Genomic DNA, 21,842 nt, shown 5'->3' with positions numbered 1-21,842 from the left:
TTGTTCATCGTCATCAGGCACAGCATCAACAAAGTGCGCATAATGCCTTACATGCGTTTAGCACGTACCAACGCTCTCCGTAGAGTGGCGAAAAATGGCACAGTGCCTGCTGCCCTACTTCTCAAAAATTACAATGATTTATAGCGTAGAGGGTTCCTCGCAAGTGCACTTGTATTGGCTGCCAAGGAAGCCCATAAGCGCATGATCCACTTCCTCGGGGCCTCAGTAAAATTACAATGATTTATGGCGTAGTGGGTTCCTCTCAAGTGCACTTGTATTGGTTGCCAGGGAAGCCCATAAGCGCATGATCCATTTCCTCGGGGTCTCAGTAAAGTTCTTCGCCTCCCCCCCCCCGTCTCTCTCCCACGTCAACGTATGTTATACAGCATGACGGGAGAGGGAAATAGCAACCGGGCGTCACCCAATGCAAATTACATTACTGGTGGGTTGTTCAAAGATTCCAACCCATTAAAAAGAGCTGAGCCATGATCCTTCATCGTCATCAGTCGTCGCGTCAGCTAAGTGCACATAATACCTTACAGACGTGTAGCTGGTGCCTCACTTCTCCGCAGAATGACGAATAATGGCTTAGTAGGTGCTTCCCAACTTCACAAAAATTGTGATTTATGGCGTAGTGGGTACCTTTCTAGTGTACTTGTATTGTAGCCCCAAGAGAGCTTAACGGGCTCTAGAAACGCCGCTCTTCCAGCTTTCGCTGTGACTGTGCTGCGGTTTCAGCGCAGGCCTGGCGTTTTTTTCTAGCTAAGAGAGAGGTACTTCTGCCTGGCGCTCGGTGGTGTGGAAACACATCTCAACCCCTCCCTCCCACTCCCTTATTTCATTCTCTTTCCTCCTCCCTCTGAAAACGTTCAGCCGTGCTCCCTTATGTGTTGCAGAAGTAGATGTCTTTCCTACACTCAAAACCACCACTACTACTACTACTACTACTCAATTCGAGCAGGTGACCCCTCCGTTAAAGCTGTCTTATGCTTAGCAGTTGTAGTGTATAGATTTAGCATTGGCCACTAACCTTTTAAGGTTGTAATTGAAACAATGAATGTATATCACACAAAACAAAAAAAAACCTATCGTCACTACCAAGAAGAAACGTTGAAAAAAGTCAGTTTCGTGGCAGGAGCGAAGCAACAAGTGTGATGGCAACAAGTTGGAATGTTATTACGAAGGAACGCTAGCAGCTCACTCCAGTAGGAAACGAGGACGCTGCCGGAAGCGAAGTGGCCTTCGTGCCGTCCATGGCTTCAACGCAAACTTTTTGATGGGAGCACAACACGTACAAAGCTATGAGTTGTCTGCTGATACCGTATAAATATACGGGATACGGCGAGCGTGACCACGGGTGTCATCGTCGTTCGGTAAAAGTATGCATGTCCTGCCGGAATAGCGCAGCCGCAGCCACCCCCTCCCCCCTCCGGCTTTTATGTTCTTGCACCTTTGGCGCGATGGAGACGGCCGGCTCTGTCTGAGCAGCGTTCGTCAGAATCGCTCTCGCGCTTTCACTAGCACATAGAAGTAGCTAGGCGCGGGACAATGCTATTAAAATGGCCTTTATGCAGAACATGAAGATCGCGTTGACGGCAAAAATGCACCCGGAATGTCCATAATTTCTATAGGAATAGAAAATAGTTAAATGAATCTGCACTTGTATAACCCTGTGTGATGTGCCGCAGCTACGCTGGTCATCCACCTTCACATAGGCGCACGACTCCTCTAAGTTTTTAAAGCAAGCCCACTTTTTCTTTGTTATTCTATGCTAATTATTTGATTCGTTACTAGTGTAAGTGGCGCCAATCTTGTATACCTTTTATTTTTTTATTCTTCCAGTTCTCCTGTTGAGAACATCAGAGAACCGAAGAACATAAATGTGTTATTTCCGAGGCATAATTTTTTTCCATTTGTGTATTAAAAATATGAAGGAGACTCATATCCAGGCGCTCGCTCGATTTGGAAGACCACTGAACAGTAGCTGCCTGATGCAATTGTCATAATTTAGTAGCGCACACATCGGTAGGTGAACTTGCTACTAAATTTTTTTTTAAATAGGCGAACCTATATTGTTCATACGTTTTTTTTTTGCTTTGTCCTTTGTATTGTCGCATATGCCACCATGCCTCCACTGTCTCGGAGATCGGCACTTCTGCTAGACGGTATTTAAGAACGCACATATTATGGTAGTTGGTAAACTATGAAAGACATGAATTTGCTATCGAACCATTTAAGTATGGTTGGATGGGTCACAGTATCTGCTTACTGGTGCTCTTGAACCGTTTTTTATTAAGTGAAAACGACACGTTACGTGTTCTAAAAAAATGAAGGCAAGCTACAAAATAGTTGCTTCAATTCATTTCTTGTATTCTCTGAAGACTGCTTTCAAAAGGCATGATACATTACAAAGTAGTAGTTACAAAGTTCATGAGCTATGTGATAAATGGTCCCCGTGGTCTTTCACTCTCGAAACTCTTTCCTACGTTCGCTCCTTTGCAGATGAGCTGTATGAAGATGACTGAGCATGAGTTGATTCCCTGTGAATGGTGGTGTCTTTGCCGATTTTTTATCACACAGCGTTCTCGTAGATCCAGCCGAGAAACTCTGTTATCCGTGTGTATACTCCCGGCAGGCCCTTTTCGGCACACTTTATGCCCCACGACACAACTCCTATCAATGTCCACTGAGTACTGTCATCCTCAACCATGAGAGGTCCTCCGGAATCTCCCTGCAAAATACAAAACATCAGTTATTCCTTTGATTAGGACAGGCGTTTTTTCAGCGCAGATATATCTTGGCAAATCAACACCAGCTCGTCAAGAGAAATCACATTTGATAAGAAAGGTGTTCAAGAAGATATTGGTGCTTAAGTGTGCACCTTAGAGATAGCAGGTACGGAAATCTTTGCTCTCAAAGATATTTGCTTTCCTCCTAATGTTGATAACAAATACATAAGTTGAGAAAACAACAAAAACATGAACATCCGCACTGTTCAGTCATATAATAATGATGTTGATACAGCAAAGAGGTTCACAGACCGAGAATGTTGTCAAATTATAAGCTCTGTTCGGCACTTGCGGATAACGACCCGCTTGAATTCCGCTTTCCAAGCATAGAAGCCGTGTACTGAGGCACAAAAGGCCATATGAGCACCCCATAAACTTGAAAATACAATACAGCGCGCGAAAAAGAATCCCTGCCATTTTTCACACGCTCAGTAATAACTGTGCCAGCCGGAATGGTTTTCTTATTTAGTATTTTAACATTTCTAATTCGTCCATGAAATAAACCAATGCACGTACAGTGATCTGTGCAATTTTTCCGATGACTGTTTGCAAAAATTTGTTTGTAATGATGTTGGCCGACTTCATTTAACATGGCCCAATGTTCGCACACTCAAAGCTCGTATATTGCATGTCGCTCACATCGAATGCTTACGCAAGCATTGCGAGACATAACGATCATCTCAAAGCGATCAGAAAGCAGTATGCCACAGAGAGCAACCCGGAAATTATTCGAGTCGCTCCTCTGCAATGACAGTTTCCTCGAGTTTTCACAACGTCAGCTGAATGAAATCATAGCCGCTCTGTCGTAAATAATCGTTAGGCGGTCCATTGAGAAATATGGCCGAGGAAAAGCGGACCATGAACACGTGCGCTGCTGATTATGTTTATGCCGATTCTTGCTCACAAGATTATGTCACGGTTTCCAACATTACAAATGAAGCTTCCCACCAAGGAGGTCACGGCCTTTAGCGTCTTCGCAGGAGTGTTTAGTTTTCGTAAGTACATCACATTTTAGCAATTACAGATTGCACTTTCGTGTGCTGATGCACTGGACTCGGGATAAATAAAATTATTTTGTATGAAATGCATGTATGTATGTATGCAGGGGTTGTGGATCTTCTAACACGGACGATCACCATCAATGCACGCCAAAATGCAAGTTGTGCGGAGGTCCGCACATAACGGCAGACAAGATCTGCAGGCAACGGTACCAGATTCCCTACGTTGTGAGAAGAAGGAGATGGGAGAAGGCGGCAGAAGCTTCTGGAAGCAAGGACGGTGATGACATGGCCTGGAGCCCACTCACACAAGAATGCAAGGGGCGCTCTAGCTCTAAAGGGCGCTCCCACTCTAGGGGACGTTCCCGCACCAAAGCCGGATACAGATCCTGGTCCAGGGGACGCTCTCGTTCCAGAGGGATCTCCCGCAACACAGCCAGGTCCAGATCCCGGTCTAGGGGGCGCTCCGGTTCCCGGCGCCGAGAAGGAGAGGTGCGGTTCGAGACGAGGAGGTCGCGCTCCAGGGATCGCCAACACGGGGGCCAGCCATCATGGGCCGACCGAGTCCGTCAAGGTGCAGCGGAAAAGGTAACGCGGGGTTCACCGCCAGAGTGTGACAGGGATAATGAGAGGCTAGCGCAACTCGAACGCGAAAATAAGGAGATGAGAGACACGATAGCTAGACTTATGGCTGAGATATCTGAGATTAGGAGTGGAGGAGGCCAACAGCCGGTCGAGGTCGTCAGGGAATCGATTCAGTCAACGGAGGTGCCCGTAGTCGAAGAATGCGAGAGGCCTGCCAAAAAGAGGGCCATAGTTAGCGAGCAGGATAAGGCCTCGGGTAGAGCTAGGTCGGAGATTCGCGAAATGCTGTCTTCACTCAGCGAGAGCATAAAACAGCTAAGCGAGACGGTCTCGCGCATCCAGGGTAGCATGCTTGCCACGGAGGAAGGATACAATCAGAGGTTTTGCAAGATAGAGTCGTTTTTGGAAAACGTCGTTGCACCCGTCATGGGTCCGAGAGCGCTGCCACTTCCGGCGACGGATAATTCAACGACGCAATCGCAACAGCAACACGATGGCCGCACAAACTAGTGCATTCACAATGTGGCAATGGAACTGCAGGGGGTTCCTTCACAAGAGGGCCCCTCTGCAGCAATTTATTCGTTCACATTCGGAGAAACCGCACGTCATAATCTTACAAGAAACACTAACCGATAACGTCACGCTACCCTGTTACCGCTCTGTCGTGAAGAACAAAGAAGGAAGAGGTGTTGGCGCGCTAATAAGCAACAAGCTGACCCACGTCGTCCACGACCTTAACATGGCTTCGAGCAAAATCGAGCATGTCATGATAGAAATCATCCCAGGACCCACAAACAGAGAGAGCATATTTCTTCTGAACGTATACAGCAGTCCTAAGGACTTGAGACAGCGCTTCAAGACTCTCCTATCCAAGGCCGTACAACTCTCCAGAGGAGCCCCCCTTATTATAGCGGGTGACTTTAATGCTCCTCACCACACTTGGGGTTACTCGTACGACACTCGCAAAGGGGAGGACCTCTGGCGGGAAACGATGAACCAAGACCTGATGCTCGTAACGGACCCTGCGTTTCCCACCAGATGTGGTACTTCGTCCAGCAGGGACACAACACCGGACCTCACCTTTGTCCGGAACGTGGCGGAAGTCAATTGGACCAACCTCAACGTCGACTTTGGTAGCGACCACTACCTCTTGGCCACTGTCCTGCGGGTTGGACGGACAAGACAACACAAGTTCCGAGTGACCGATTGGGACAAGTTCCGCAAGTTAAGAGAGGAGAGGTCTGAGGGCGAGGAGAAGCTCGACCTTGAACGCTGGACGGCGCAGATCGGTGAGGACATCCAGGCTACCACTAAGGAAATCACCACGGACCTCCCCGTAGAAAAGATGGACAGCAGATTAGCTCATCTTCTCGAGGCCAAACAGTCCCTCCTGACCCGGTGGAAGGGGCAGCGCCTCAATCGCAGGCTTCGCAAGAAGATAGCCGAGGTCAACAGAAGCATTGAGGAACACTGTAAGGTCCTTTCTAAGCAGCAATGGGACGAGGTCTGCAATTCGGTAGACGGACAGATGCGGAGGGGAGGCCCTTGGAACCTCCTAAAGCACCTGCTGAACGAGAACAACACCAAATCGAACAGAGATGTACACTGACTCGCATACTTCATGCAGCTAGGCAAGGATCCTCGGACAATCAGGTACTGGCAGAACTGGTTGGGAAGTACCTACCAATCGCCTCCGGCCCGCCACCTCCCGCCCCTGACTATGCGGGGGGCGCTAACCGGAACTGGACGCGGAATTTGGAATCGAGGAGATCCGACAGGCCATGCACGACCTAAACGGCAGGTCGGCCCCGGGTCCAGATAAGATCACGAACAAGGCCTTGAGAAACTTGGATGACAGGTCGGTGGAGTACCTGACGGATGCCATCAACCAGGCGTGGAGGAGTGGTAGAGTCCCGGAGATGTGGAAGACGGCCACCACTATCCTCATCCCGAAACCGGGCAAACCTCCCAGCCTCGACAACCTCCGGCCCATCTCGCTCACGTCGTGCGTGGTAAGGTGGCTGAACATGCCATCCTGAACAGGGTTTCCCGATACCTGGAGGACCGCGACATTTACCCCCACAATATGATCGGCTTCAGGCCGGGCCTCTCGACGCAAGACGCCATGAAGCTCATCAAAGACCAAGTCATCGATCGCAACACAAGGGACGTAAGAGCAATACTGGGACTGGACTTGGAGAGGGCATTTGACAACGTTCTCCACCATTTCGTGCTGAGTCAGATCTCGTGTATCGGGCTTGGCAAGTGCTTCCACGACTACACGAAATCATTCCTGACAGACAGAGAGGCTATTCTCAAAATGGGCGACCTAGTTTCTGACCCGGTCCGGCTTGGCTTAGAGGGACGCCACAAGGGTCAGTCTATCCCCGACCCTCTTTAATCTCGCCATGATCGGTCTGTCTAAAAGACTGTCCGAAGTCGACGGAATTAACCACACGATCTATGCCGACGACATTACCATATGGTGTACTGGAGGCAGCGATGGACGAATAGAGGCGGTGCTACAGGAAGCTATTGAAGTCACGGAAGACTACCTAAAACCGACTGGTCTTCGGTGCTCGTCGCGGAAATCGGAACTCCTGCTGTACAGGCCTAAGCGCAGGGGCTCCAAACCGAAAGGTTGGAAGCCAGTAGAGGACGTCAGCATAACTCTTAGAACCGGTGAAGGCTGCATCATCCCCAGGGTGGACTCCCTCCGGGTTCTGGGTATGACTATAGAATCGAACGGCTCCAATAACCTGACGGTAACAAGACTCGCCAGGAAAACGGACAATGCCATCAGACTTATAAGGAGGGTTGCCAACCGGCAACAGGGACTTGTGGAAGATAATCTCGTAAGGCTGGTGCACGCCTTTGTGATGTGCCACTTTACCTACGTTGCAGCCATGCACAACTGGCAGAGAGCGGAGCGTGACAAGCTCAACACGTTAATCAGGAAGGCCATCAAGAGAGCTCTCGGGCTCCCTATGTACACAAGCTCGGAGAGACTGTTTCGTCTCGGAATGCACAACACGCTGGAAGAAATTGCGGAGGCTCAGGAGAGGGCGCAATTCGCCAGGCTGTCCACCACGCGTTCCGGTAGGGACATTCTGCGAGAGTTGGGGACTCCAGCGATGGAAATTGAGTCTCGCTTCTGCAGCATTCCTCGTGAACAGCGAGGACGAATCACCGTTGTCCCCATCCCGCGAAACGTCCACCCTGAGCATAACGATGGTAGGAGACGGGCCAGGGCAAAGGCTCTTTTAGAAAGGGCTCACGATCAGGCCGGGGACTGTTGCTTCGTCGACGCGGCCCGGTATCCCGAGGGGAAGGCGTATGTGGCAGTGAGCATCAACCACGAAGGGATAATCACGAACTCGACAACGGTCCGGACGACAGCAGCCGAAATAGCGGAGCAAGCTGCGATTGCGTTAGCCTTGCTGGACAACAAGAGGTCCACGATTTACAGCGACTCGAGATCAGCGATTAGAGCATTTGCCAAGGGCACCATCTCGGAACCGGCCTTGCGGATCCTCCGGGACAAGAACATCGAGCCACACACACTCGTCTGGTTCCCAGCTCACATGGGACAGATCAAGGGAGCCCCGCCCATCTCAATGAGTCGGCCCACATAGCTGCGCGAGGACTAGTAGACCGCGTAGCTACCGGAGGGCGCGCTGAGGTTTTGGAGAATCGGGACCCGCCCACCTCGTATAACGAAATTACCAAACATTTTTACCTGGGGCGGAGACAGTACCCTCCACCACACAGAAATTAAGCAGACCACAGGCTCTGACACTCAGGCTACTTCAAGTCGGGGCGTACCCTAACCCCGCGCTATTGCACAAGATCTATCCTGAAATACAGCCAACTAATGCATGTTCATTATGCGCAGATATCGCTAATCTCGAACATATGCTCTGGCGGTGCCCCGCGTTACACGGCGGCGAAGTCATCACGCCGTCAAAATGGGAAGAAGCTATTACAAGCTCCGGACTCGAAGCACAACTATGGGCAGTCCAACGGGCCCGCGACGCAGCAGAGAGACTTGGTCTTTCTGTTCCGACGTGGGAGCGGCCCGCAACGTGCTAGGGCACGTTCCGAGGGACCGAAATAAAGTTTATTCATCCATCCATTTTGTATGAAATACCACACAAGCGGAACGGGAGTGCCTACTTTAGTTTCCTGCGCCATATGGTTTCGCGATGCACTTATAAACACGTATTATTTCCGTCTTCGAATGGATGTACTACATATCTGTTTCTACGTCTGTTCCCACATCCTTACCTCCGGTGCCGAGTAGCGAGCTGAACTATCGGCTAGTTCACCTACACAACCTTTCTCCTCCCTTCCTTCCTTCTCTCTCTCTCTCTCTCTCTATCTCTCGCTTAAATGGAACTATTTGTATACGAGCCTTGCTTAAGCGGTACTGAAAACAAGACACACTTTAAGGATCGTTATAACACATGCAAAGCAAGACCAACCCAGTAACCAGTTAATCTGGTGTTGATTCCGAGATATGCAAACCAAGAGACAGTCGTGGTGTTTTGTTCTCAATTTCTTTTATGCGGTGCTTACATTATATTTCCGCGCCCTTTACCTCGTAATTACGCCAGGCAAGAAGCACAAGAGCCCACATTACATACACAGTGGTCGGCAGAATTGGCATCGTCATAAAAACGAATCGCGACTAAGTTTTCTTTACTGAAGTCCTAGTTATCGCGAAAGGAAGTTTGAAAAAAAAAAGAAAGAGACACACTATGCGGCCGAAACGGCTGCCTTCTGTCGAACCGAATGCGCATGCGTGCTTGAAAACATCAGAAAAGATGAAGAAGGCTGTAAATTACCCCAATTTGGAACAGAGCTCAGCAGCAGTTGCATCTCTATTGGCAACAATGGCTTACGCAGCAGCGATGATATTAGAGTCAGAGGTAAGTAACGGCTCTCTCTTCACTGCGTGTACAATTAACTTTCACATAAAGTGAGCGAGGGTTCACGGTCTTGTTGCCATACGCTTACATGAAACTTCAGATAAACGGAACTTTCTTTCCTTTGGAGTTTCGTTTAAAGGACTAGTAAACAGGCCCCGGACATTTCTTTTTTTTTTCCACACCTCCCGAACAGGCTCCCCCAACCGGAAGAAGACAGCGGCGATCACATCTCATATCACATATCATATATCACATATCATAGCGCTTCGCGCCACGCAGACGCCCCATTTTGAAACTTATGGCAGCTTCGCACTAGGGGTGCCAAGCCTGAAGGAAGAGCGGAGCTGGGTGGCCCTCCTTGTTCCTCTTTATTTTAGGAGCTGGCTCGCCAGGTTCGGGCAATGTCCCGCGTCGTAAGCGTAACCTTAGTTCCATAGGCGACCGCTACAGGCACAGCTCGCGCGAAAGAGAAGTCTTCTTCCTCTTCCTCTTCTTCTTCGAACGCCTTGATGATGATATTAACGCAGGCAAAGTCAACTGTAGCATGCGCACGCTCGCGCGAAAGAGAAGTCTTTTTCCTCTTGCTGATCGAGTGCCTTGATGATGACATTAACGCACGCAAAACCACATTTCTTCGATTTCCTCGACCACACGTTCGGCCACAGCTGCAAGGTTTCCGAGCGCTTGTGGTTCGACAACAACCTGACCACAATTGCTACTATAAAAACGTGCGACATCTTTATATGACAGTAGAGGAATTGTATGGAGCATTCACGGTTTACGCGATTATCTCCGAGCCAGCTCCTGAATCATCATTCACTTCGTGTATACGGCGTGATTTCTCTTTCTCGCTCTTTCCATCTTTCTTTCTCTGTCTTATTTCTCTCTCTTTATCGCTTCCTCTTTCTTTCTATGTCTTTCTCTCTCTCTCTCTCTCTCTCTATGTTTTTTTCTGTCTTTGTAGCTTTCTATGTGTATATTTCCTTCGCTTCTCTCTATCTTTCTCTTTCTCTTTCTTTCTATCGCCTTCTTTCTCTCTCTCTTTTTCTCCCTTTCTTTCTCTTTTTCTCTTTCACGTGTTCGTTTTACGTTTAACGCTCGCACCTGCTGTACTCGGTAGTGGGGCTTGCCCAATTGCTGTGGCGCATGCCCGCCCGAGGATGTTTGTTCGCGTTGGACAGATTACGGCCTGCTTATACAGCTCCGCTGTTAGAAGCAGTTCCCGCGCCCCTCTCCCGTGCCTGATCAGTCTTCTTCTATCGCGAAGTGACGTAATGTTGCCCATGGTCCACGACACGTAGCACTCACCACGTCCACTGGACCTCGGCACTACGATACGGCACCTTGCGTCTCTGTTGTCCCACTACTGTGGCACTTCCCCTGAATGTTCCCTGTGTGGTGAATCTCACGTCACCCTTTCCCATATTCTTTTCGGCTGCCCTACTGATCCTCCCCCGCGGGGACAGCCTGCCATCTACAGCTGGGAGGACTGGGAGGTCCTGCTCTCCTCTGGGGACCCGGCGTTGCAACTTGCTGCGATGACTCGGGCTGCCGATGTCATCGCGGTGAGAGGCATGACCGTGTAGGTGTGGCGTGGGACCACGCGGCGGTCCAGGGACTCGGGGGGTCCAAACACACTTGCTAATAAAGTTTTTCTGTCTGTCTGTCTGTCTGTCTGTCTGTCTGTCTGTCTGTCTGTCTGTCTGTCTGTCTGTCTGTCTGTCTGTCTGTCTGTCTGGCTGTCTGTCTGTCTGTCTGTCTGTCTGTCTGTCTGTCTGTCTGTCTGTCTGTCTGTCTGTCTGTCTGTCGACAGTGCGTGCCTCGCACCACGCTTCCTCATCGCACCGCGCTTCCTGCAAGCAACTTACGCGACCAACACGCGGAGCATAGCATTGCTTGGTCGTTGGCAGGGTGCCGATGAAGCAATGGTTTACGTCGTGTTACGTTTCCGATGTGGGCGTAGTCACGACGACGGGCTACGCCTACCCATCTCAGCGACGGAGAAGGTTGGCGAGGCCGAGCGAGAAACTGAAACCAGCCGAAATGATTGTTCTATACCCTGTAACTTGCTTATCAATGCACTTATTCGCAAAACTCTTGCAACAGCATGTTCACATCGGACAAGTGCGCAGTCATCTTTTCATCACAAATTTTGGACAGCGGAGTTGTTTACTGCCTCTTTAAGCACATTGCGCTGTATGTGTACACTGTCACTTAATTACAGTTCAGCAACAGTGTCCCTCGCCATCAAGTGCAAAGTACTATATTAGATGCGAAGTATCTTAAAGGGGCCCTGCGACACAATTTGAGCATGTCTTTTTCATCGGTTCTTCTGGCACTGTGGAATGCACCGATATTGTTGCGCAAGTGGCAACGCCGAAATCGAAGCGGTTATAATTTTAATTCACGGGATAAACTACCTTAATTTCGCACTATGGCGACACACATCGGCTATTTCTGTTACAGGAAGTGGCGTGATGTCATGTGACAGTGACGACAAAGACCGTTCGTTTTTGATTGGCTGGACGCGACACGTGACGTGCAATATTCATATGGTGGTAGCTAGGCCATACTACGGAGGTCTAAGAGGAGCAAAACCCCTTTTTATGCTTTCTCAGAAACAAATGATTCCTGTTTCTAACTGATATATTTTCAAAACAACGAACACGACGCTAGGTGCGTTGTGGAATGGTAATCAAACGATACTCTTCCGCGTTTTGTCTTTTGCGGCATCGAGCGACACCGGCCACACCGGCACCTGCGAAACACGCAATGCTCAATTCAGCGCGATGCTGTCAACGAAAAAAAAAATTCTAAACGCTTACCGGCCGACGCCTTCCGCGTCATCGGGCGTTAGCGTTTCGTCTGGGCCCATGAGCCATCCTCGCGTCGCGCAGGGCTCAGCGACGCACTTTCAATTTGCAATGGCGTGCACGACATGCAGTCAATCACTGCGTCGCAAGAGCTCGCGCTCGAGGTCTGTTAGGTCTTCCAGACTCATTTTGTGCACTACACGACAAATCATGGGAGCGTCTGCTAGCTGACGGACGTGGTTTGTCGTAAGCATGGTAACAACGCCGTCAAAATGACGTGTAGCAATGTACTGTGTGAAGGCCACCATGAGGGGACATTTCCGGTATGTCTTTATAAGACGCGTGCGGTGATTGGAGCCGGTCTTTGACGTCAGCGGGAGAGTGAAATCCGAAAAAAACGTTTCTCGTCGTCGTCTGCTTGAGTTTTGAACTTTGAGGACTAATAACTTCACTTTTCGTGCACCAATTTACATAATTCTTCTTGCGTTCGTCTCGGCATTCATAACTACACGCATTTGCGGTGCTAAATAAGGCAGTCGCAAAAGTGTCGCAGGGCCCCTTTAAGGTCGAGCTCAATCCGGCGGTGGTGGTGGTGGTGGTGTGCGGCGTCACCACCCTTACTGCGCATGCGCATACCCTCTCCACACACCTCCTCTCCCCCTCCCCTCTCCATTTTCCCTCTCCCTTTTCCCTCTCCACTTTCCCTCTCCCATACCCCTCTCCCCTCCCCATTTCCACTATTCCTCTGAAACGCGGGCTAGACATGCCGAAATTCTCTCCTGCGCAACGCCGCGATGAGCTCGAGCGCATGCGCGTCCCCTCCCCTTCTCTCTCCTCTCCTACGCTGCCCCCCTCTCGCCCGCCTGTCGACCGCGTTCCCCGCTCGCCCTGTGAGAATTAACGGCCAGGCTAGATGGAAGATACGACGCGCGTAGCGTCCCTCTTCGCGTTCCACGACGCGAGGTCGGTAGCATGCCCAACGAACGCCAACGGAACGCGATCGTGCAAGTGCTCCGGCTTCGCATCGCCTCATGGTCCCCTTTAGCGGGAGATGGTGTAATTTTTTATGCACTGCTACTTGTTCGGCTTCTACTCGTGCGGAAAATAAAACAAGGTAGGACACTGTCACAGCAAAAATAAACGAACAAATTACGCAAAATATTAATAAAGCACCTACATGGTAATTTAGCGTATGTGAATAGTTACCCGACCTACAATAGCGAATCTACACTAGTGACGTACATTTGTTGTTACGAAATACACTGTCATTGCACACTGCTGCGATAGTGGCAGTACGACGTCAAAAGAATCTTTCACCTGAGAGCCCTCCAAAGATTTACGTAATTGGTAGCCCCATTTCAAAATAGACTTCAATGGACAAGTATATATATATATATATATATATATATATATATATATATATATATATATATATATATATATATATATATATATATATATATATATATAAAAAATTGATGACTCAGGTTAAGTTGCGACCGTCAAGTCACGCTTATAATTAGTGCGGCAATCCATTCTGCAAACGTGCTAGCTGTCACTTATATAAAATAAATATTAATAATGATAGTCGTGCAAGCTACCAAGAAGCTCTACTGTGTAAGAAATTAATTTGCTAAAAGATTGGATCGTATACCTGAGGGTAATTTTATTGTAAGATTTTTTTTACTTATGCTGTTTTCAATCAGGACTACAAAGATTCACAGTGCCATGACTGTGCAATTAGTGGTGAACAACGCAATGTCTTTAGTAGAGTTACCCAAGATGCCGCAGCTGTTTCGGTTATGTCGCCCCTTAAGGCGGTCTGAATGGCAACTGTTGTCAAAAGCGTGTATTCTGATTTTGTGGCACTTTATGTTAACCATGTTAACTACTTCAAACGTTAACTACTTCAAAGGGCAGAGAAATCGCATCAGAAGCTTAAGAAATTATACAAATATTGCGTATCGCAGATGCGATGTTGAAAGAACGCACCTTTGACAAATTAAACTTGTATATACTTAAACCTCTGACTTCAATATTTGTCCCTGCCCTGTTCCCTTCTCGCGCTCTGACTTTGCCGGCGGAAAAAAAAAGCATGTGCAGCAAACGCGCACGAAATTCGGAGAGATTGTCGCGGTGCGACGCACTGTGCTGGTCGTTGCAGCAAGAGATGACGATGCGTGCCTGGGTGAGGTTCGTGTGTCTGGGGCGAAATCGTCCAATGGGCGGACGAAGTAAAAAATTCTGGCGTTAATTTTCTGTGAGCTCGCATTTGTGGACAGCGCTTTAGCGTGTCGCGGAATGACTATTTGACGTGATCGCAAAAAATGGGACGATCCTGAAGACGGTAAAATACTGGGGCCGTATTATGCGACTATAACTCTCGGCGACGGTGTCGCTTTGCGTTATGCGCCTGTCCAATGACTGAAGCGACTGCTTGTCCTTCTTCGCTCAACCAGCCAATCGGCGCACACCGAGTGCTATATTTGGCGATATCCTCAGCTCAGAATATGGTGTCTGAACTACACCTGAGGGGTGAAAGATCCAGCAAGCCCACAAGCCAAACTGAAAGCCACGAAAAGTAGTTAAACATATGTCTGGTTTATTTTTTTTAATTGCTCAGTCATTCTGACATCCGAGGCAGAGATCAGCACATCTGTGGAAATAGTTTAAATAGTGAGTTTAAAATATACGCCGATTCGAGCCTTACGCTTATACGGTTTCCTATTTTTACGTTGAACCGAAAATCTGGCGGTACTTGGAGATCGCTGGCAAAAGCATGTGTAGAGATTCCCAAAAAACGCTTGCTTGAAAGTCTTGGAATAGTTTGCCTGTGTCATAGTACTAGTCCTTCCATACATTTCAACTTTTGCAACGTGAACACAACTCAGGAGAGTCCAAGGCTTGAGCATCGTGACGGCAACGGGTAGAAGTGTATACGTTATGAGCCAAGCGAAATCTGCCTGGTAGAGTTAGGCACCTTATAAAATCGTGTTCTAGTGAGAGAATTGAACTAGCCAGAATTAAATTATAGAATTGTGTTGTGCCTAAAGAAGAAAGTATATAAGACAAACACGATAATCTAGTTCCCAAGAAATTTTCAGCAGAAGGCAAACTCGTATTAAACCTACACCTACTAATATTTCACGTTCTTGTTATTTTCGTGTTTCCACATATTCTGAATATCTTTGTGTATCGGGTTATTGATGTGTGATTAGTGCCTGCGTGTATATTTAGCTTTATGTACCAGATTTTTTGTGCCGTATCGCACGCACTTTGGATGCTCCGAAAATTAGACTAATCTACGAAAGCAGTTAAACTGAATAATTATTTGACGTTCTGCTGTACATTATTACTTCCTATGCACATTACTAAAAATAATTTTGCTTCATATGTGAGTTTACGCAAGTTTATCCCAAGCTGAGGTGATACATAAATCCCATCAATGACAATAAGAAGAGTTCCAGCCTCCCACTTCTATACTAAATAACATGTTGATCCATGTGATATTGACGACGTTCTCACTTTGAATGCAGCAAGCATAATAGACGCTGGTTCCACGAACAGTGGCAAAACGAAAACCACTTCGTGGTTCTCATAAAAGGCAGGAGCCAGGGGAAGACGGAAGCTTGTGATAAATTCTTAAACAGGGGGTGCGCTGGAGCCGACGTTTCGGCAAGCGGACTTGTCTTTGCCGTGGCTGCAACTGCAGCTCCTACATTCGCTTTCAAAATAATACTATTGACCGTGTTATTGATTTCTGAAAGTTACCGGGAAAGTTAGGAACATGGGGTTATAAATCATAAAAAATATTCCGGTTCTTGCGAAGTTTTTTTTTAAGATTATAGATCCGATATTTACCTGTGAACTTCAGAATGCATAAAATCCTACGTGTCAAATAACCTATATCCAAAGCAAGAAATGATTTTACTCGATTTATATCTCATCATGCATCGCTCATGGCCATTTGCAGCCTTGGTGAAGACAAAGCCGCTTGTGAAAACGTCGGCACCAGGATAACCCCTGTTTCCGAATGTTTCTTCATGGTTCTCATGTACTTTTAAATACTGGCTACAGAGTATAAATGCCTCTCACTCAAAATTCTGCTGCATCACGATGCGCCTTGTATTATAAGATAATGCCAAAGCTGTGGCCCTCACCTGACAGGCATCCTGACCGCCTTCCCGTGTGCCGGCGCACAGGAAGATCTTGGGGATTTGCTGCGTGAACTTGGTCTTGCACTCCGTGTTGTCCCACACCGGTAGCGATACTTGCCTCAGAATGGAGCTCGAAGGACCACCTGCATTCGAGGCACAAGGAGCACAGTCAGAGAGGAAAGGCAAGCAATGATTCGGGTTGCGCTTGATTCGTGCGCCTAATGCCGATTGCGTCGTCTGCGTGACGGCGTAGGTATAAAGCTTTGCTTGGCGATCACCCCAAACGTTTCGGAGTGGTACTGTTAAAGACAACTTGCGAAAACCAGAAGCGGAATTCACAAAGCCTTACGTGCGTTAATGCGCTTCGCCATTTGTCGATGGCCCATGAGAACAAAGTAAAGAAAAGAAAATATGTGTTCATAAGTTTGTGAGATTTACAAGATGTTACATGTTCCCGAGAACAACTTCACGATATCATGACTCTTGTAGAAGGTTTCGCCTGTTTGGAAGTGCAGCATTCGCTTTGGAAATAATACTATTGGCCGTGCTATTCTTTTTTCAAGGCTACCGGGAAAATTATGAACATTGGGTTATAAGTTAGAAAAAAATTGCGCTTTCTGTGCAGTTCTTCTTGTCAAAGATTAGATTCTATATTTACATGTGAACTTCAGAATGCATAGTACCCTGCATGCGAAATAATCTATATCCAACGCAAGTAATGATTTCAATCGATTTAATTGTTGATATGCATCACTCATGGCCAATGGCGAAGCGCGTCGGCCACTGGCGAAACGCAAGGAGAATAGCATGAAAGCAGCTGATTAATTTATATTGGCTCAGGAAAGTGAGCAATTTTTGAAGCATTTTTAATCATTTTCGATTCTTCTTCATCCTTACGTTATGCCATGGGTGAATGCTACAGTGGCACCAAGCAAGCCCTCGGCAAGATGAGGAAAAAAACAGGTTCGATATCTCGCTGTACTTGAGAGGTACCTCCACAGGCAAGACTTCCACAGAGTCATCGTTTTACAAAACTGTAAGCGGATGCAAGCTATGCACTATAAACAGGTATATGCTGTCGCACGTCTTTGTTATAAACGATAAACTCCATGCAGTTGTTTACGTCGCTGTGTCTTCGCCTCTCTAAATGTTCATATATATACCTCCATGTGCTCGTGAATGACAGTGAAACTCTTTTTGCTACGAATTATTTGCCATGATTCTCATATCTGTGTTCACTCTTCTGGCCTTGGAATGGCGCGACTCAAAAGGAACTTCCTTAGCAACTTCGCATTCGGGAAGCATTTCTATTTGGTCAATATTAACTTAAGAAATGACTGAAAGCTGTTTTTATGGGAATTGCTTTTTCCACAACAATCCTTTCGAGAACCCTCCTCATGTAAGAGATTAATAGCGTGTTCCACCACGCACCCAACCCTCCACCTTCACCCCTCCCCCACAATCAGACGAACACACAAATGAAAGAAATAATTTATCCATCATATCCCATCACGTTGACTTCTTTTGTTCAGCGCTGCCTACAGCAGCTTGGAATAAGTAGCCTTGACGTATTCATCGGTATTTTACCGTAAACTGTCACAGACGAAATAGCATGAGACCCATTCGATTATCTTAATAACTCAGAAGCTGTTATGCTATAGCGTTAAACCTACGAGGGGCTTTCCTCTTTTGCACGCTGCTTTGAATGAGAAGCTCGAGCATTTTGTTAAGGTGTCCATAACCTGACGGTTACAACATGCCCAACGAAATGTCACACAACGTGTTGTAATCTGGAGCGTATTAGTCTGAGCTAGTTGGTACAGATGAAAAGGCTAAAACAGAGGGATATATACGAGGCGCCTACACAGACACAGACAGCGTATTGTGCTTGTGTTGTCTGTGCCTTTGTAGTAGTCACGCATGGTTCGCACTGTTTCTCTCTTTTAGACGCGACATTATGGTGTGATTTTGTCATGATAGATCTGCATAGCTAACACACACACAGTGACTCTTACACGTGAGCACTGAAAGCACATATAGCTTGCATCAAGTGAACGATACCAGAGACATTGCTGCGTCTGTTTCATGTTAACCTGTAAGAGTCCTCTGTGTCACCCAAGCGGCGTAACTAACACCGAAGAAATTCGCTTCCTTATTGACCGTAGTTGCACTTCCAAGTGGGCGCAAATATTACTAACGTCCCGCTAACGCAAACGCAAAGTCTTCGTCACGTATGTGACTCACATACAAGTACCTAAGCTCTGTATTACAGCTGGTGCAGAACCGATAGAAGCTGTTTTCTTTGCTGGTGTGCACATACAGCTATGTACAGATACTGAAGACGTGCACGGATGCGCTACCCGGTTGGCGAGCACCTCTCTGCAGTACCTCGAGCAAGGAAAGCGTTAGACAAGACAAATAAGCCCCCACTCGCTTGAGTCAACACACGGAAAGCACAGCACGCACGGCACCTGCTTTTGAAACGAAGCGTGTTTACTGGGAAGTGAACGTTCGAGACTCAGGACAAAGACGTTACCGTCTTCTTTGCTAGACGCCTCGGTAGACGCCAAGATGTTTCTTCATATTTTAATCTTTAGGCTCTACTCTGAATCGTTGCGTTTGTTTTGCGACAGAGCACGTTGCAGTATCCTTGCTCCATGGTCTTAGTCAAACAGTGTCGACCTTGCCCAGCCTGCCCATGCGTGCAGTGATGGATTTCAGATGACACTGAGTACGGAAATGGCATTGCCGTGTTTGCGCACTTAAAACACGGTATTTCCTTCTGTTCTCTTTTAAATATATTCTTTCACTGCATAACGAAAACAATGGACTCAACAGGAATCGTGTACAATAACACACACGGTCCGTCTTGTCTTAGCGAGAGCTGCAACTGCTCTCCTTTGCAACGGCACTCTCGAGCCCTGCGTCGGAGGCCATGGTGGCCGCTCAATGTATAAAAGAGAATGTTACCGCTTTAAAAGAAAAGGTATTACATGGTATTTGCACTCCGATGTGATTACTAATGTATAGGTGCCCGAGTATGAGGAATATTGTACATACTGCAATGTTAATGCACCTGCCGCTTCGAAAATGCTCGCTCATTGACTTCAAAACATTTTTGCCACACTTCTCAACAACTCTATAAACTGAGGAAATGTCGATGTATTACTTCTGTTGTAAGAGGCATGAAAAGTGGCCACTGTCGCGATATTGACATCTCAGTACGAGGCAAAAAAATAAATAAATATCCAAAGTATTGGCCATGGAGACGACTAGGATAGTCAAGTACTTGATTGTGGTTTTTGATCATGTACTCAGAGACGGCCAAACGCAGCGTTTAGGGCGTTTCCTGTAGAATTACTCTGAACTTATATGAATTTATCTGAACTTATATGAAATTTATCCATAAACGGTGATAGAAACGAAACCGTTTGCCAGGCAGCCCAGACTGCCTGGCAAACACCGCCTTTACAAAGCACCCAAACCAACTAACAAGCACGGTTGCCGACGGACAGCCTGTCATGAAGCGCGCACTCACCGAAGGACAGCGTTCCCCAGCCGACAACGGTGGCCAGTTTGCCGATGAAGGACTCGTCGGGACTCTTGGGCAGGCAGATGGGCCTGATGTTCTCGGTGAAGCGCACACGTCTACTCATGCGCAGCAGAGAGATGTCGTTCTGGTAGGTGTCCTTGCGGAACTCCGGGTGCTGCCGGATGCGCGACACGTTGAAATCTCGAGGCAGCCGACTAGTCGTGTTCGTCTTGAAGTCGTACTCTCCCAGACGCACCGTGATGTTCTGCGGTCGAAGTCTGCGGGAGAGCATAAACATGTACACACAAATGAATCACTGGCGCTGACAATGACGACTGCCTTTTCTGTGCTCCTTTTTTTACTGTTTAAGCTTTCTGGCATATAATATACACTGTAGATTTTAGATTGAATTAACAAAGAGGTACGCAAATACGAAAGCGGGTGATTTCCTGACACACATTAAATAACTACCTTTCTGATCGGTTCAGCGATCGACTCGCAAAATTACTCAAGCAAAGCAATGGCGTGCGTGGAAGAAAATTGGTTAGGTATGGTGTCGAAAAACAGTTTCAAAATAGGGTACCCAAAGCTTTGCGTTTGCGTTTGTTGCCGTTGCTCATGTGTCATACTCTAACCTCTTGGGTACGCACGTCACAACTAAATAAATAGCGTGCTTAGGCAAGCAACTCAAGCCATTCGTACCCAATTCTAAAACTATAGTGACAAAAAGCTTGTTTTTCTGTATAGTCCACTGAGGTGCGAAGATTATGGCAGGTCCCACCTACGCGTGCTCATGACACTCCTATTGCATTGCATTTTATTATTATTTTACGAAGACGTGGTTGCTCTGAACGTTTTGTTGAACAAGTGCTTGGGGCGCATGTTTTATATAAGAGGAAGACAGCTTTGCGACTGCATCTCCACCTTTCTTTGTGGTTTTGCGCAATGTCTGTGGTGAACGCTTGTAGTGGAGTGACTACTCCGGCGTCAATGTTTACGCTGAGTTCGCGACAATGCGTTGCTTCGTGCAAAGAGAAGAAGCTAGCAGTAGTGTGAACGGCACTGAACGCCCACCGCATAATTCTACAATAACTTTGTGGGCATTGTATCTACTCGAAAATCAACCTTCTGGTGATAACAAATATATGAGCTATTATCACTGAAGATGAGTTTACTGGAAGTTTATCAACAACATGCTGTGACCGTTGCTAAACATTTCTCCTAGTAAAAGCAAGTGGTGCGGGGCTTTGTGATTTTATTGCAGTGTCTCAGACAGAGCAACAAGACAAATAGGCAACGTGTATAATCAATCACACTGTCGTCGCTATGGCAACCACATTGTACACTACATAACAAAGGCGTTAAAACGAAGACAGCTGTGTATAAACAATGAGGCTTAGCTGATGAGCATTACAGACATCATTGTAATTCAGTTTTACGCACTTAATCAACGTGCGGTTTTAACTGGGATGGATAAATCAGTCTACAGGGGTTCTACCTTAAGGGGATGAAAGCGAAGCGACATGATTTCCGCTACTCCACTTGACTTAATTAATAGAAATGTATACAAAACTAAAACAAAAGAAAGTAAAACAAATTGGATAGTTTGGTGCGCCGGACATTGTTGCGCGAAATATCTTTGGAGAAAAGCTGCGCAGTGCTGAACATCTGCCAAACAAACAGCCGCCAACTGTTTCATAGGCATATAAATACGAAAACAACAAAAAAAGAAATAAAACGATAAAAAAATGTACTGTTGCGCACGTGAGTAAAAGCTCTTAAATTTTCTTATAATTATCGAGTCTTACCCCTGAGTGCAATGGGCCGCTGTAATTACATATCGATCGCTGATCAAAGCACCGCCGCAGAACTGGTCATCATCCGCTTTCCGCAAAAGAGCAGCCTGTGAAATGAAAAAGATTTACAAAACGCTCGTTTGAAGTAATGAATACAGTGTACCAAAAAGAGTATGAGAGGTGTGTCAACAAACTTCCAATTAAGCGACGTTAATCCTGCAATCCCGCAGAGGTTGAAAAC

The 21,842-nt window shown here is 47.1% G+C and overlaps 1 protein-coding gene across 1 annotated transcript in view; it reads right to left on the bottom strand.

Moving 5' to 3' along the window:
• Positions 1 to 2,357: 2,357 nt before the first annotated feature.
• Positions 2,358 to 21,842, bottom strand: part of LOC119394311 (serine proteinase stubble) — a 37,429-nt gene continuing 17,944 nt past the window's right edge. Inside the window, exons 5-8 of the mRNA XM_037661597.2 lie at positions 21,614 to 21,708; positions 19,812 to 20,083; positions 16,277 to 16,416; positions 2,358 to 2,731 (exon numbers count right to left, since the gene is read on the bottom strand). Of these exons, the coding sequence (XP_037517525.1) occupies positions 2,573 to 2,731; positions 16,277 to 16,416; positions 19,812 to 20,083; positions 21,614 to 21,708 (666 nt within the window). The 3' untranslated portion in view covers positions 2,358 to 2,572. The remainder of the gene's footprint in view (positions 2,732 to 16,276; positions 16,417 to 19,811; positions 20,084 to 21,613; positions 21,709 to 21,842) is intronic.

The sequence above is a fragment of the Rhipicephalus sanguineus genome, chromosome 5, assembly GCF_013339695.2.
Source record: "Rhipicephalus sanguineus isolate Rsan-2018 chromosome 5, BIME_Rsan_1.4, whole genome shotgun sequence".
In the NCBI taxonomy this organism is placed as follows: Eukaryota; Metazoa; Arthropoda; class Arachnida; order Ixodida; family Ixodidae; genus Rhipicephalus; species Rhipicephalus sanguineus.
This window is presented reverse-complemented; position numbering and strand designations above follow the sequence as displayed.